We start from the raw sequence: 12006 nt of genomic DNA on the forward strand, positions 1-12006 counted from the left end.
TACCACACTCGACCCCCTGCCCCCACCCCCGGGGGCGGGAGGGGAGGCAACTTTGAAATCTTAAATAGGAACCCCCATTTTTTATTCCATATTCTGATTCTCCGTGAAAAAATACGTAACTTTTGTATTGAACATTTTTTTCGTTGCGTGATAGATGGCGCTGTAATCGACAAAAATCAAAATGGCTCACAAACATTTGAAAAATGAGGCATTTAAAACTGTTTTTTTGAATATCTGGAAAACTACAAATCGGATTTTGAAAAAGTTGTAATAAAAGTTGTTCGTCTCGAAGGGGGACATCCAATGATACCACACTCGACCCCCTGCCCCCACCCCCCGGGGGCGGGAGGGGGGCAACTTTAAAATCTTAAATAGGAACCCCCATTTTTTATTCCATATTCTGATTCCCCGTGAAAAAATACGTAACTTTTGTATTGAACATTTTTTTCGTTGCGTGATAGATGGCGCTGTAATCGACAAAAATCAAAACGGCTCACAAACTGAAAAATGAGGCATTTAAAACTGTTTTTTTTGAATATCTGGAAAACTACAAATCGGATTTTGAAAAAGTTGTAATAAAAGTTGTTCTTCTCGAAGGGGGACATCCAATGATACCACACTCGACCCCCTGCCCCCACCCCCCGGGGGCGGGAGGGGGGCAACTTTAAAATCTTAAATAGGAACCCCCATTTTTTATTCCATATTCTGTTTCTCCGTGAAAAAATACGGGTGCTTGTTTTAGGTGAGTCCTCTTGCCTCTCACCATCGGGGTGCTTGTTTAAGGTGAGTCCCCTTGCCTCTCACCATCGGAAGCTCCATATTTTATCGAAGCAAATGTTCAAAATGGTGTCCGTTTTCTGCAATACACATTACAACTCTGTTTCTGAAGAACAATTCTACTGCTCTAAGTGTCTCTTCGCTAATGTTTGCACATGCATTGATTATGCGCTGCCGCATATTTTCTGTGGTTGTTGGTTCTTCCGTGTAACATTTTGCTTTTAGCGTTCCCCACAGGAAAAAGTCGGAAGAAGTTAAATCAGGGGATCGTGCAGGCCAATTTTGAGGACCACCTCGTCCAACCCATCGATCAGGATATTTTCTATTCAAAACCTCACGAGATATCCGTGAATAATGCGCTGGACATCCGTCTTGTTGAAACCAAATATTCATTCTTGTTTGAAGTGGGACATCTTCCAGTAGTGTTGGCAAAATATTATCTAAAAAATCGGCATACATTTGACCATTCAAATTCCCGTCTATGAAGTATGGGCCAATTATTCGAGTACCTAAAACACCGCACCAAACGTTCACACTCCATGTACGTTGACGCTCGGCTTGCCTTAACCAATGTGGATTATCTACTGACCAATAATGCATATTATGCCGATTCACTTGACCAGTATTCGTGAAAGTTGCCTCATCAGAGAAAAGTATCTGTGAAATAAAATCATCATTAACTGCTAATTGCTGTTGTATCCAATTGCAAAAGTTCAAGCGGTGTTGAAAGTCGTCCCCATGTAGTTCCTGATGCAACGAAACGTGATATGGATGGAATCTGTGTTCATGCAGTATGTGCAGAACACTTCTTTGCGACATTCCAGAACTTCGTGCGATTTGCCGAGAACTGATTTGAGGATTTGCAGCAACTGCAGCTAAAACATTCACTGCGGTATTTTCGTTCGTCACAGGCCGTGATCGGACTCGTTGTCTGGGTTGAATACTTCCAGTTTCAATAAATAATTGAATAATACTGCGAAAAGTCGTTGCAGAAGGAACATTCCTATCAGGGAACAGGTTAGCATACCTTAAACGTGCTTCTTCTACTGTCTATTTGACTCAAAGTATTCCTTAACTTCGTCACCTAATGTTACTGATATCTTCAATTGATCCATAATAAGAATTTTTCTGTAACTAATGAACAACTATTTTCATCATTATTGATCACAGACTCTAACTACATAGCAAGTCCAACTTTATCATACGATACGGACTATTGTCTTGTTGCCCATATTCTTTTCTTTCAGTTAACATCCCATTAAAAGTGAAATCCACAATCGAACTCCACTCAATAGAATTTCATCAAGAAACTAATCCTTGAAACTACATGTTATTCTCACCAATACAAACAACGACATAACCCTGAATGACATGTGAACGTACTTTGTGAGTACGTTATGTAACATTGTCTTTCTTGGCGCTGTCTAATAGATAGCGCTCTAATAGACAACAATCAAAATGAGTAAACACCGCTGACAAGTGATAAGAAAATGTTCGAAATTGTGACTATTTTTTGCGATATATTTTGCATTATTCAAACTACCGTCTACGAAGCAAGAACTGCTATCACGCGTAGCAGTCCATGGTTAGATTTCCTGTAGGTGTAACACTTGCAATTAGGGATGGGCACGAGCGAGTTCGAGCAAGTTTTCTTTGAAACTCGACTCGACTCGACTCGAAAAACTTCCTTTAACTCTACTCGAAATTCTACTCGAATTCGGGTTAAGTTTCGAGTCGAGTCGAGCCAATTCGAGCTAAATCCTGTGTGTAGTTCCAAATACTCTTTTCAAATATCCTACGTAGATAATATAATTATCAATGATATTACTAGTAATATACTACCACTACTACAACTTATTATTATTATTATTATTATTATTATTATTATTATTATTATTATTATTATTATTATTATTATTATTATTATTATTATTATTATTATTATTACGCGGTTTGTATCTGAATACTAAAAACTAGTTGACTGTCTATCTGCGTAGTCGACAAGTCTTTAGGAGGCAAGGACATCGGTCATGAGGTTCTGGGTTTGAGTTCCGGAGGAGCAAGCCAAAAATTGATAAAAGTTATAGGGCGTCGGTCAAACATGTTCAAAACTGCTTGGTCCGGGTTTAGGGTTGTCATCGGCTCAAGCGGTCGGCTCACAGCTTATTCACTATCAAGCCAAACAGAAAAGTGAGCCAACAGCTCACCGAAGCGAGCCGGCTCAGCCATAGGCTCAGTTAAGATGAGTCGAACCGAGTCGATGGGCTGCTTTTAATGGAGCTGGCTCGAGCCGATGACTCACATGAGTCGAGTTGGTGGCTGATCCGAATGGAACCGGCTCGAGCCATCGGTTCAATTGTGCCGAGTCGCTGGCTCGTCCCAACCAAGCCGGCTTGAGCTGTTCGCTCAGTTGAACCAGCCGAGCCTATTGACATCACTGCACGGATTGGGCTTCTTCTGGGGCTCAAAAAGTCGACCGTGCAGGTCTAAGCCTAGACGGTAAGAACTACAGTATATACTTATATTGGTGCTCACGAAATTTGAAGCTGTCTCGTTATAAAAATCTATTGTTGTCTCGTTTTCGAGACGAGATGACATATACTAAACGTACCCCCACCAGATGTACCTCTGTCGTGAGAAATATTAAAAGTATTCGACATTACTGCTTACATTTCTCATGGCTTTCGCTTTCCAGTCTAAACAGGCCATAATTTAAAAACGAGTTAAAAAGAGCTGAATGTGCGAGCCATTTATCAAACTCGACTCGACTCGAAACGCGAGCTCAAAACAGTGACTCGGCTTGGAACTTGACTCGAGGAAATTACCTTTGACTCGACTCGAATTCAACTCGAGTCGAGTTTAAGCTCGACTCGCGCCTACCCCTGCTTGCAATGTATAGTCTATTGCAGAAAAGGGGGACCATTTCGAACGTTTGTTCGTTTGTTCAGTAAACAATGAAGATGTGTGAGAGGCAAAGAGACAACCCCAAAACAAACACCCGAATGGTAGGATGCAAGAGGCTCAACTAAAACAAACACCTCGATGACGAGACTCAAGGGGACTTACCTGAAACAAGCACCTCCTTAGTGAGAGGCAAGGGGACTCACATTGAATCAGCAAACAAAAGGAAACAAACTAATAGATACTACGTCCACGTAGTCCAATTGAAGTAAATTTCACCTACATCGGTAACAGAAATTACACCAAAAATATGGGCAAAGTAATGAATTATGTTCTGGAGAATCAAGTGCTTTGCTTAAAACATTACAGTTTCTCATTAAAGATTTTAGAATAACCACCTTTCAGAATAACTGAGATAGCGTTACGGTAGTCAACTATGGTGTCATTTGATAGTATTTACAAAGATATCAAAACTATCTACTTTAATTTTCTTAATCTGATGCGTATTTCTTGGATATTTTTCAATTGTTCGAAACAAATTTTCGTCGATTACAGCGCCACCTATCACGAAACGTAAAAAATGTTCAATACAAAAGTTACGTATTTGTTCCCAGAGAATCCAAACCTTTATTAAAAAATGGAGGTTCTCGTATATTATTTCAAATTTGACCCCCTCCCGCCCCCGGGAGGTTGGGCAGGGGTCGAGTGTGATATTGTTGAATGTTCCCCTTCGAGATGAGTGATTTTTTTACGTTTTTGTTTTAAAAATCCGATTTTTAGCTTTCCAGATATTCAAAAAAACAGTTTTAAATGCCTCATTTTTCAAATGTTTGTGAGCCATTTTGATTTTTGTCGATTACAGCGCCATCTATCACGCAACGAAAAAAATGTTCAATACAAAAGTTACGTATTTTCTAACGGGGAATCAGAATATGGAATAAAAAATGGGGGTTCCTATTTAAGATTTTAAAGTTGCCCCCCTCCCGCCCCCGGGGGGTGGGGGCAGGGGGTCGAGTGTGGTATCATTGGATGTCCCCCTTCGAGACGAACAACTTTTATTACAACTTTTTCAAAATCCGATTTGTAGTTTTCCAGATATTCAAAAAAACAGTTTTAAATGCCTCATTTTTCAAATGTTTGTGAGCCATTTTGATTTTTGTCAATTCCAGCGCCATCTATCACGCAACGAAAAAAACGTTCAATACAAAAGTTACGTATTTTCTAACGGGGAATCAGAATATGGAATAAAAAATGGGGGTTCCTATTTAAGATTTCAAAGTTGCCTCCCCTCCCGCCCCTGGGGGGTGGGGGCAGGGGGTCGAGTGTGGTATCATTGGATGTCCCCCTTCGAGACGAACAACTTTTATTACAACTTTTTTAAAATCCGATTTGTAGTTTTCCAGATATTCAAAAAAACAGTTTTAAATGCCTCATTTTTCAAATGTTTGTGAGCCATTTTGATTTTTGTCGATTACAGCGCCATCTATCACGCAACGAAAAAAATGTTCAATACAAAAGTTACGTATTTTTTCACGGAGAATCAGAATATGGAATAAAAAATGGGAGTTCCTATTTAAGATTTCAAAGTTGCCCCCCTCCCGCCCCCGGGGGGTGGGGGCAGGGGGTCGAGTGTGGTATCATTGGATGTCCCCCTTCGAGACGAACAACTTTTATTACAACTTTTTCAAAATCCGATTTGTAGTTTTCCAGATATTCAAAAAAACAGTTTTAAATGCCTCATTTTTCAAATGTTTGTGAGCCATTTTGATTTTTGTCGATTACAGCGCCATCTATCACGCAACGAAAAAAATGTTCAATACAAAAGTTACGTATTTTTTCACGGAGAATCAGAATATGGAATAAAAAATGGGGGTTCCTATTTAAGATTTCAAAGTTGCCTCCCCTCCCGCCCCCGGGGGTGGGGGCAGGGGGTCGAGTGTGGTATCATTGGATGTCCCCCTTCGAGACGAACAACTTTTATTACAACTTTTTCAAAATCCGATTTGTAGTTTTCCAGATATTCAAAAAAACAGTTTTAAATGCCTCATTTTTCAAATGTTTGTGAGCCATTTTGATTTTTGTCGATTACAGCGCCATCTATCATGCAACGAAAAAAATGTTCAATACAAAAGTTACGTATTTTTTCACGGAGAATCAGAATATGGAATAAAAAATGGGGGTTCCTATTTAAGATTTCAAAGTTGCCTCCCCTCCCGCCCCCGGGGGTGGGGGCAGGGGGTCGAGTGTGGTATCATTGGATGTCCCCCTTCGAGACGAACAACTTTTATTACAACTTTTTCAAAATCCGATTTGTAGTTTTCCAGATATTCAAAAAAACAGTTTTAAATGCCTCACCCGGTATAAATATATTATTTTTAAATGTAAAGTAAAATGAAGTATTATTCTTTATCACTATTAAAATTAGTTTAAGTTAATAGAAAATTTCCATTCGTCATTCAACTAGTAATTGTAAGAGTACAATTACTCAAAGTTACATTGTGTGCTAATTAGATATATAAGAAAGGACCCAGAAACAACTGGAGTCGTACTCATGCGCATCGTGTACTTGTAATACAAAGTTGCACCACCAAGGCACTGTGGGAGGACCTCTCGTGAGTCAGTATGGCAAGTGGCGTCAACCGACAACGACGCTGAGAGTTCTTTGTATATCTGAAGCGCATTCGTGACGAAAAAATGGTGGATTCTCATGAACAACGCGCGGTTGTGAAATTTTCTTTTTAACTCGTCAAGAACGCACCAGACACTATGATGATGATTATGCAAACAGCTTACAAAGAATATGCTGTTAGTAAAACGCAAGTGCACAAATAGTTTGCTCAGTTTAACAGCGGGAAATGGCCATTAAACCTAAGCCCCATTCCGGTCGTCCTTTGAGGGCGCGGTGGCTCAGTGGTAGAGCGTTCACCCCCGGTGCTTGGGGTCCCTAATTCGATCCCAGCTTGCGCCGTGTGGACTTTGTGGTGGACAAACATTGTGCTCGTGGGTTTTCTCGGGGCTCTCCCGTTTCCTCCCACTTTCTTTATTCCACCATTTCATTCATTTCTCATCATCACCGTCTCCTTTAGCCTAAGCGGCATAACCGTGGGACGTAAAACTCAAAAATTTCATTTCATTTTTCCGGTCGTCCCTCAAGAGCGCGAACCGAGGAAAGCATCGCCAAAATCTGTTTATCTCATTAGGGAAGGTCGATGCAGAACAGTCGCATTCCGAAATCGTCGTGCAAAATGCACTGAATAGAGCTCTAGGATAACCCGGAAAAGTCTTCAAGTTCGTCAATTATTCTGCGTCGAGACGCATCAAGTCATCACATTTTAAGAAATTTTATAATATCTAACTTAATTGTAGGAAACATAAAATTATGTACACTGTATACACACACAATTAGGTACAATACAATTTTAAAAATAAACAAAACATTAACATAAAGCTTAAGCTTAATTTTAAAATAACTTATATAAAGTTAAGTTACTGTTCATTAATAAATGATAAATGATTACACAAACGTAAGAAGGTAGGCCTAACAGTGTCAAAAATTACATTTTTCAGTTGTTTTTTTTTTTTTTTTTTTTTTAAGTTCTTGACAAATGAGTGCTTTTTCTCAGCAAAGTTATATATTTATGAAGGTGTTACAACAAGTCAAGTAGGTGTGCAAAAAATCATTCTCTATTTTAGTACGGAGTTTTTTGTTTGTTTGTTTGTTAGCTAGAACTAGTTCGATAGTGAATAGTCTACTATAGTAATTAATATGTTGTTAAATCACCATGGATGTGTTTATTTATTTATTTTCACTGGCCCTCAGTGCATTAATTGACCATCACTGATATGTATAATTATTTTATATATTTTATATGCAACGATTTAAATTATGCATAATTATTTTAATATATCAGCGCAGTGTATAATGCCTGTACTAACAAACTTATTTGCTCTGAAAACTTTTTTGAAGGAAGGCTGCATCGAACAGGCAAAGTAAGAACATAGGATGAGAGCATGTTCTGTTTAAAGTAGAATATGAAGTATTTTCAAATACAAGGTATGAACGATATGAAGTAATTTTAGATGGTGATTCTGTTTCTTACAGGCTAGCAGCCAAGCCGTTCAAGCTATAACCGCCATACTCATTCAAACTTTATTACTCCCGATGCCTGGTAATCCAAATACAAGTGTATTAGTACACCAACCACGGGAAAGATTACCCATTCAGAATTCAAGGTAAAATAATTTACGAGATTGTGTAGGTTTTCTACTTTCTCTATAATGTTTATTTCTATTTTAAGCTTTACTTTAAAAAATAATAATGTAATCTTTTATTCTTTTTCAAAGTTGTAACGAGGATTCATCATTCAAGTTAATTCTGTTATCTGAAAACATTTCGCTAGCCTTGAAATTCTTGGATGATGATGGTAGCGTAATTCTACTTCTGTTATTTGGTGATTGAAATCAATTAAGGATCTATATATTAAAATACTAGGTTTATATGTTTGTGGCCAATCCTTTCGTCAATAAGATGTCGAAAAGCAAAAGCGCTAGAAACGTGCTGTTTTCGCTAGTTGATTACAAATTTTGTTTAGATTTGCCAGTTCTCATTAATAATAATAATAATAATAATAATAATAATAATAATAATAATAATAATAATAATAATAATAATAAAAATAATAAAAGAGTCTTTATTTTTGTATTCGACATTTTAGGAGTCGTTTTGACCCTATTAGTTTAATATTGCCACTAGAACGTTAAGGTTGATACCCTTGTGAGAGGCAACCCGTAGAAGAGCTAAGTATAGCGGGTTGATGGACATTTCAGGCGCTTTGCTTTATTCCGAATGACAAAACCTGTTGCAAGCTAGCAACATCGAAGGCTTGTGGACCCACAATGAGGCGTACTTGGATATGGGATTATAAGAAAAAATACTTGCATTTGGTATCATCTATTACTTATCCAAGTTTGCCACAAACTCACCCGAACATTCTATATATTAAAATACTATATTTATATGTTTGTCTATAGCAGTTCACTCCCTTTGAGAGTCTTCCTGTCCTTTGCTTCTGTTCGTAAAGGAAGTTGCACATATATGGTGAGAAGTGGAAAGGAGATCCACGCTCATATTAGAACTGTACGCTGTGTAAATAGCGCAGGTTCAGCTAGTAAGAAATGAATTCGCTTCATTTTAGAAATTTTCATTATTTTAGTAGCGTTAGAAATATAGAAGTTGAGGTAGAAGGTAAAAGAAGGAGGGTTCTTTTTTGTCCATGTGTGTTTCTTTCTTTTCAGTTTTATGTCCCACATTTATACTCTGTAGCCAAAAGGAAACGGATGAAAGAAAGTGCTTATTAAAAGAATTGATGGAATGAGAAATGAAAGGAAACTGGAGAACCCTAAGAAAATCCACTGACATGATGTTGTTCACCACAAACTAATAGCCTGGGATCGAACCAGAGACCCGTTGCACTAGAGGTAAGCCTCTATCATTGAATTATTGTACGCCTATATATATTTTTGTCTCTTGCACTGTAAGTTTCAAGAAAAAATATCAGTTTTAATAAAACTTGGTGAGTATCTTCGTAACAGATTAAAAATCATTTCTATTAGTTACGTTGGAATGGTCAAGTATAAAGAAGTGGATTCGACCTTAGTTTGGAAGTTTGTCTAGAAACTTATATCTTTTGTAAACATTGCGAGATTTTGATTGATCTTGGTGTGTGTTTCTTTTGAGGCTTAACAATCATTTCTGTCGTTTTATGCTGAAATTGGCGATTATAAGAGCTGAACTGAACTTTAATTTAGTAGTTTGGACATAAATGGTGTAGCTTACACTTAACGTAAAATCCTCCTTAGTTTAGTTTTTAGTTTGTGCCCCATATTGTAAATAAACAAGGAAGTACAGCATCCTTACAAAACGCGCCTTGATTTGAAGTGACTATAAAATAAAAAATTATTAGAATATATATACTTTTGTGGATACAGTTTCATCAACCCATCAAGTTTTATGTAGTATGAGTTAATTCCACCTAATATATACAGGTAGATAATTTACTTTATTCCGTTATATACATAAATATAAATTTTGCTGAAATTGAAGCAGAGAACGCCTAAATAAACCTTAGGACATTTACTTTTGTCATATCTCTATCATTAGGAAATAGGCATTTCGACTATGGTCTCTAATAATAGTAATATCTGTTAAAGAAATCGTTATTTTCTCCCATCCTGCCATATATGAATCTTAAACGTAGGCAAGGTTTTAGTGATGGATTAAGAACTTGTTGCTTTCCCGTTTCTTTTATGTGTTGTGTGTTTCTTTTTCAGTAACGGGCAGAAGTTAATAGCTGTGCATGAGTTGTTAAGTTGGAGACTACAAGACCAACAATTAACTAGTCATTTTAGTCAATTTCAACATGTTTTCCAAAGAGGAAATCTAGAAAGAGTGAACTATCGTAATAGGTATGTATATATACATTTTAAACACATATGGTATTCTCAGTTAAAGACTGCATATAAATTGGGGAAGACATAATCCACGTCATGTTTCTTAACTATATTTTGTGGTTTATTTCTGTTTTTGCAAGTTCGGTTATAGTAAAGTCTCTGAGAACTTGGTAATTGCCTTTAAGTGTAATTCTTAATTGGAAATATTTTAATTGAACAGAGGAAAAACTGACTGAACTCAAAATATGAAAGTTTGTAGGGAAAAATAACATACGAGGGTCGTCCGATCAGTTATGTACCTAGACAGGAAGGGAGGAGGCGGAGCATTATACGCCTGAGACGCACGCCAAGGTCACTGTGGGAAACTCCGCTGCGCGGTTTGAGGTCAGTCGGAGCAACGCAGTGGCTGAGTAGTGTGCTTGTGTCACGCCGCGTAGCGAATGTTTGTATGACGCTGCGAACAATGAATTTTGCAAAAGTTGCATCTGGTGACAGAGGGCGAAACCTGGATCCACCATTTGGGATCCTGAGAGCAAGCAGGAATCCATGCAATGGAAACACCTGCGGCGAAAACGTTTTTCGTCAGACAACGAGGTCCAACAGGCTGTTTCCCAGTGGTTTACAGCCCATGACAAAGACTTATTTTTTCTCTAGGATTTCTTCGCTACCCTCAAAGTGGCGACGGTGCTATAGACCTCCAGTGATGATCAGATGAGCCTGTCTGCATTCCTTCCTGTCTAGGTAGATAACTTATTGGGCGCCCCTCGTAGTATGTTTATTTTAATATACTAAAATAAAATATACTTGGAATTATAATCTAGAACTTAGCCTCGGTTTACGTCATTCAACGGACAGTTTCGGCAGAGCACATCTGCCTTTTTTTCTGCGATACTAATGAAGCTTTCACTACTGATCGCCTTTCCCGTTGGAACACGGATAGCACTGACCCCCCCCCCCCCTACAGAAACTGTCCGTTGAATAAAAATTATTGACTTACACATTGAAGTAAGCCTTGATTATAATTCAATTATTATTGTAATTATAAGGCGTCGTCCACTTATCTTGTTGAACATTCATGGGACTATGGAATTAAGATCATTAAATCGTGAACAATTTATATTTTGTTTGGTAATTCCTCCAGAGACAGCTAGTCTGATAGTTAGAGCGTCGAACTCACATCCGTGTGGTCTCGGATTCGATTCCAGGTCGTTTCCCAATTTTCGACGTTCACCCAGTGTCGTGAGGCGTACTCGGGAGTCACGTGAGTAAAAAGACGTGACAGCCACTAGGTTTAGATACTCCTGTTAGAGACCACGTGTTCGTCGCTAGGCTAGACGTAGTTAAACCGGTCGCTAACAGATGGCGTTGGAGCGACTCAGGGCCCCAGGTGTTAACGCCAAGTGGTTTGGTTTCGTAATTCCTCATTGCTACTATTTTTCAGGTTTAAATTACCTATGAAACCATATTATGTCATAATTGAGGGATGTGGTGGAGCAACTTGAAAACTCTAATTACAATCTTGTATACAGTTGATAAAGTTTCCTGACAATAATTTAATTATCGTAATAATTATTATCAGTTTTAGCATAGAAAGTTGAAGAATAAAGATCAAAAGGGAAACTCGATCAGGTAGCTAGACGAAGAAATTTGGTACACTAATTTATAACTTTAATCGCATGTATCCAACAAGTTGTGGGTTATAAACTTTTCCCACTATTCCCTTCAATTCATTGATTTTTTTTTCAACTTGTTATGCCATATATAAACAGTATGAAAGGTAGTAAACAAAAAGTAGGTTGCTTCTGTTTAAAAGTACAAAAGTTGAAACTAGAGCAAAGCAATATTTAAATTAACAGATTGATCTGATCTGGAGAAAAT

At 37.9% G+C, this 12006-nt stretch overlaps 1 protein-coding gene across 1 annotated transcript in view; it reads left to right on the forward strand.

Annotated features, from left to right (window-relative positions):
* The window catches only part of htt (huntingtin), a 212775-nt gene that overhangs the window by 153703 nt on the left and 47066 nt on the right, over positions 1-12006 (forward strand). Inside the window, exons 41-42 of the mRNA XM_081734750.1 lie at positions 7781-7911; positions 10009-10143. Coding sequence (XP_081590876.1) covers positions 7781-7911; positions 10009-10143 — 266 coding nt within the window. The remainder of the gene's footprint in view (positions 1-7780; positions 7912-10008; positions 10144-12006) is intronic.

The sequence above is a fragment of the Thermobia domestica genome, chromosome 12 (genome assembly GCF_964235325.1).
Source record: "Thermobia domestica chromosome 12, izTheDome1.hap1.1, whole genome shotgun sequence".
Classification (NCBI taxonomy): Eukaryota; Metazoa; Arthropoda; class Insecta; order Zygentoma; family Lepismatidae; genus Thermobia; species Thermobia domestica.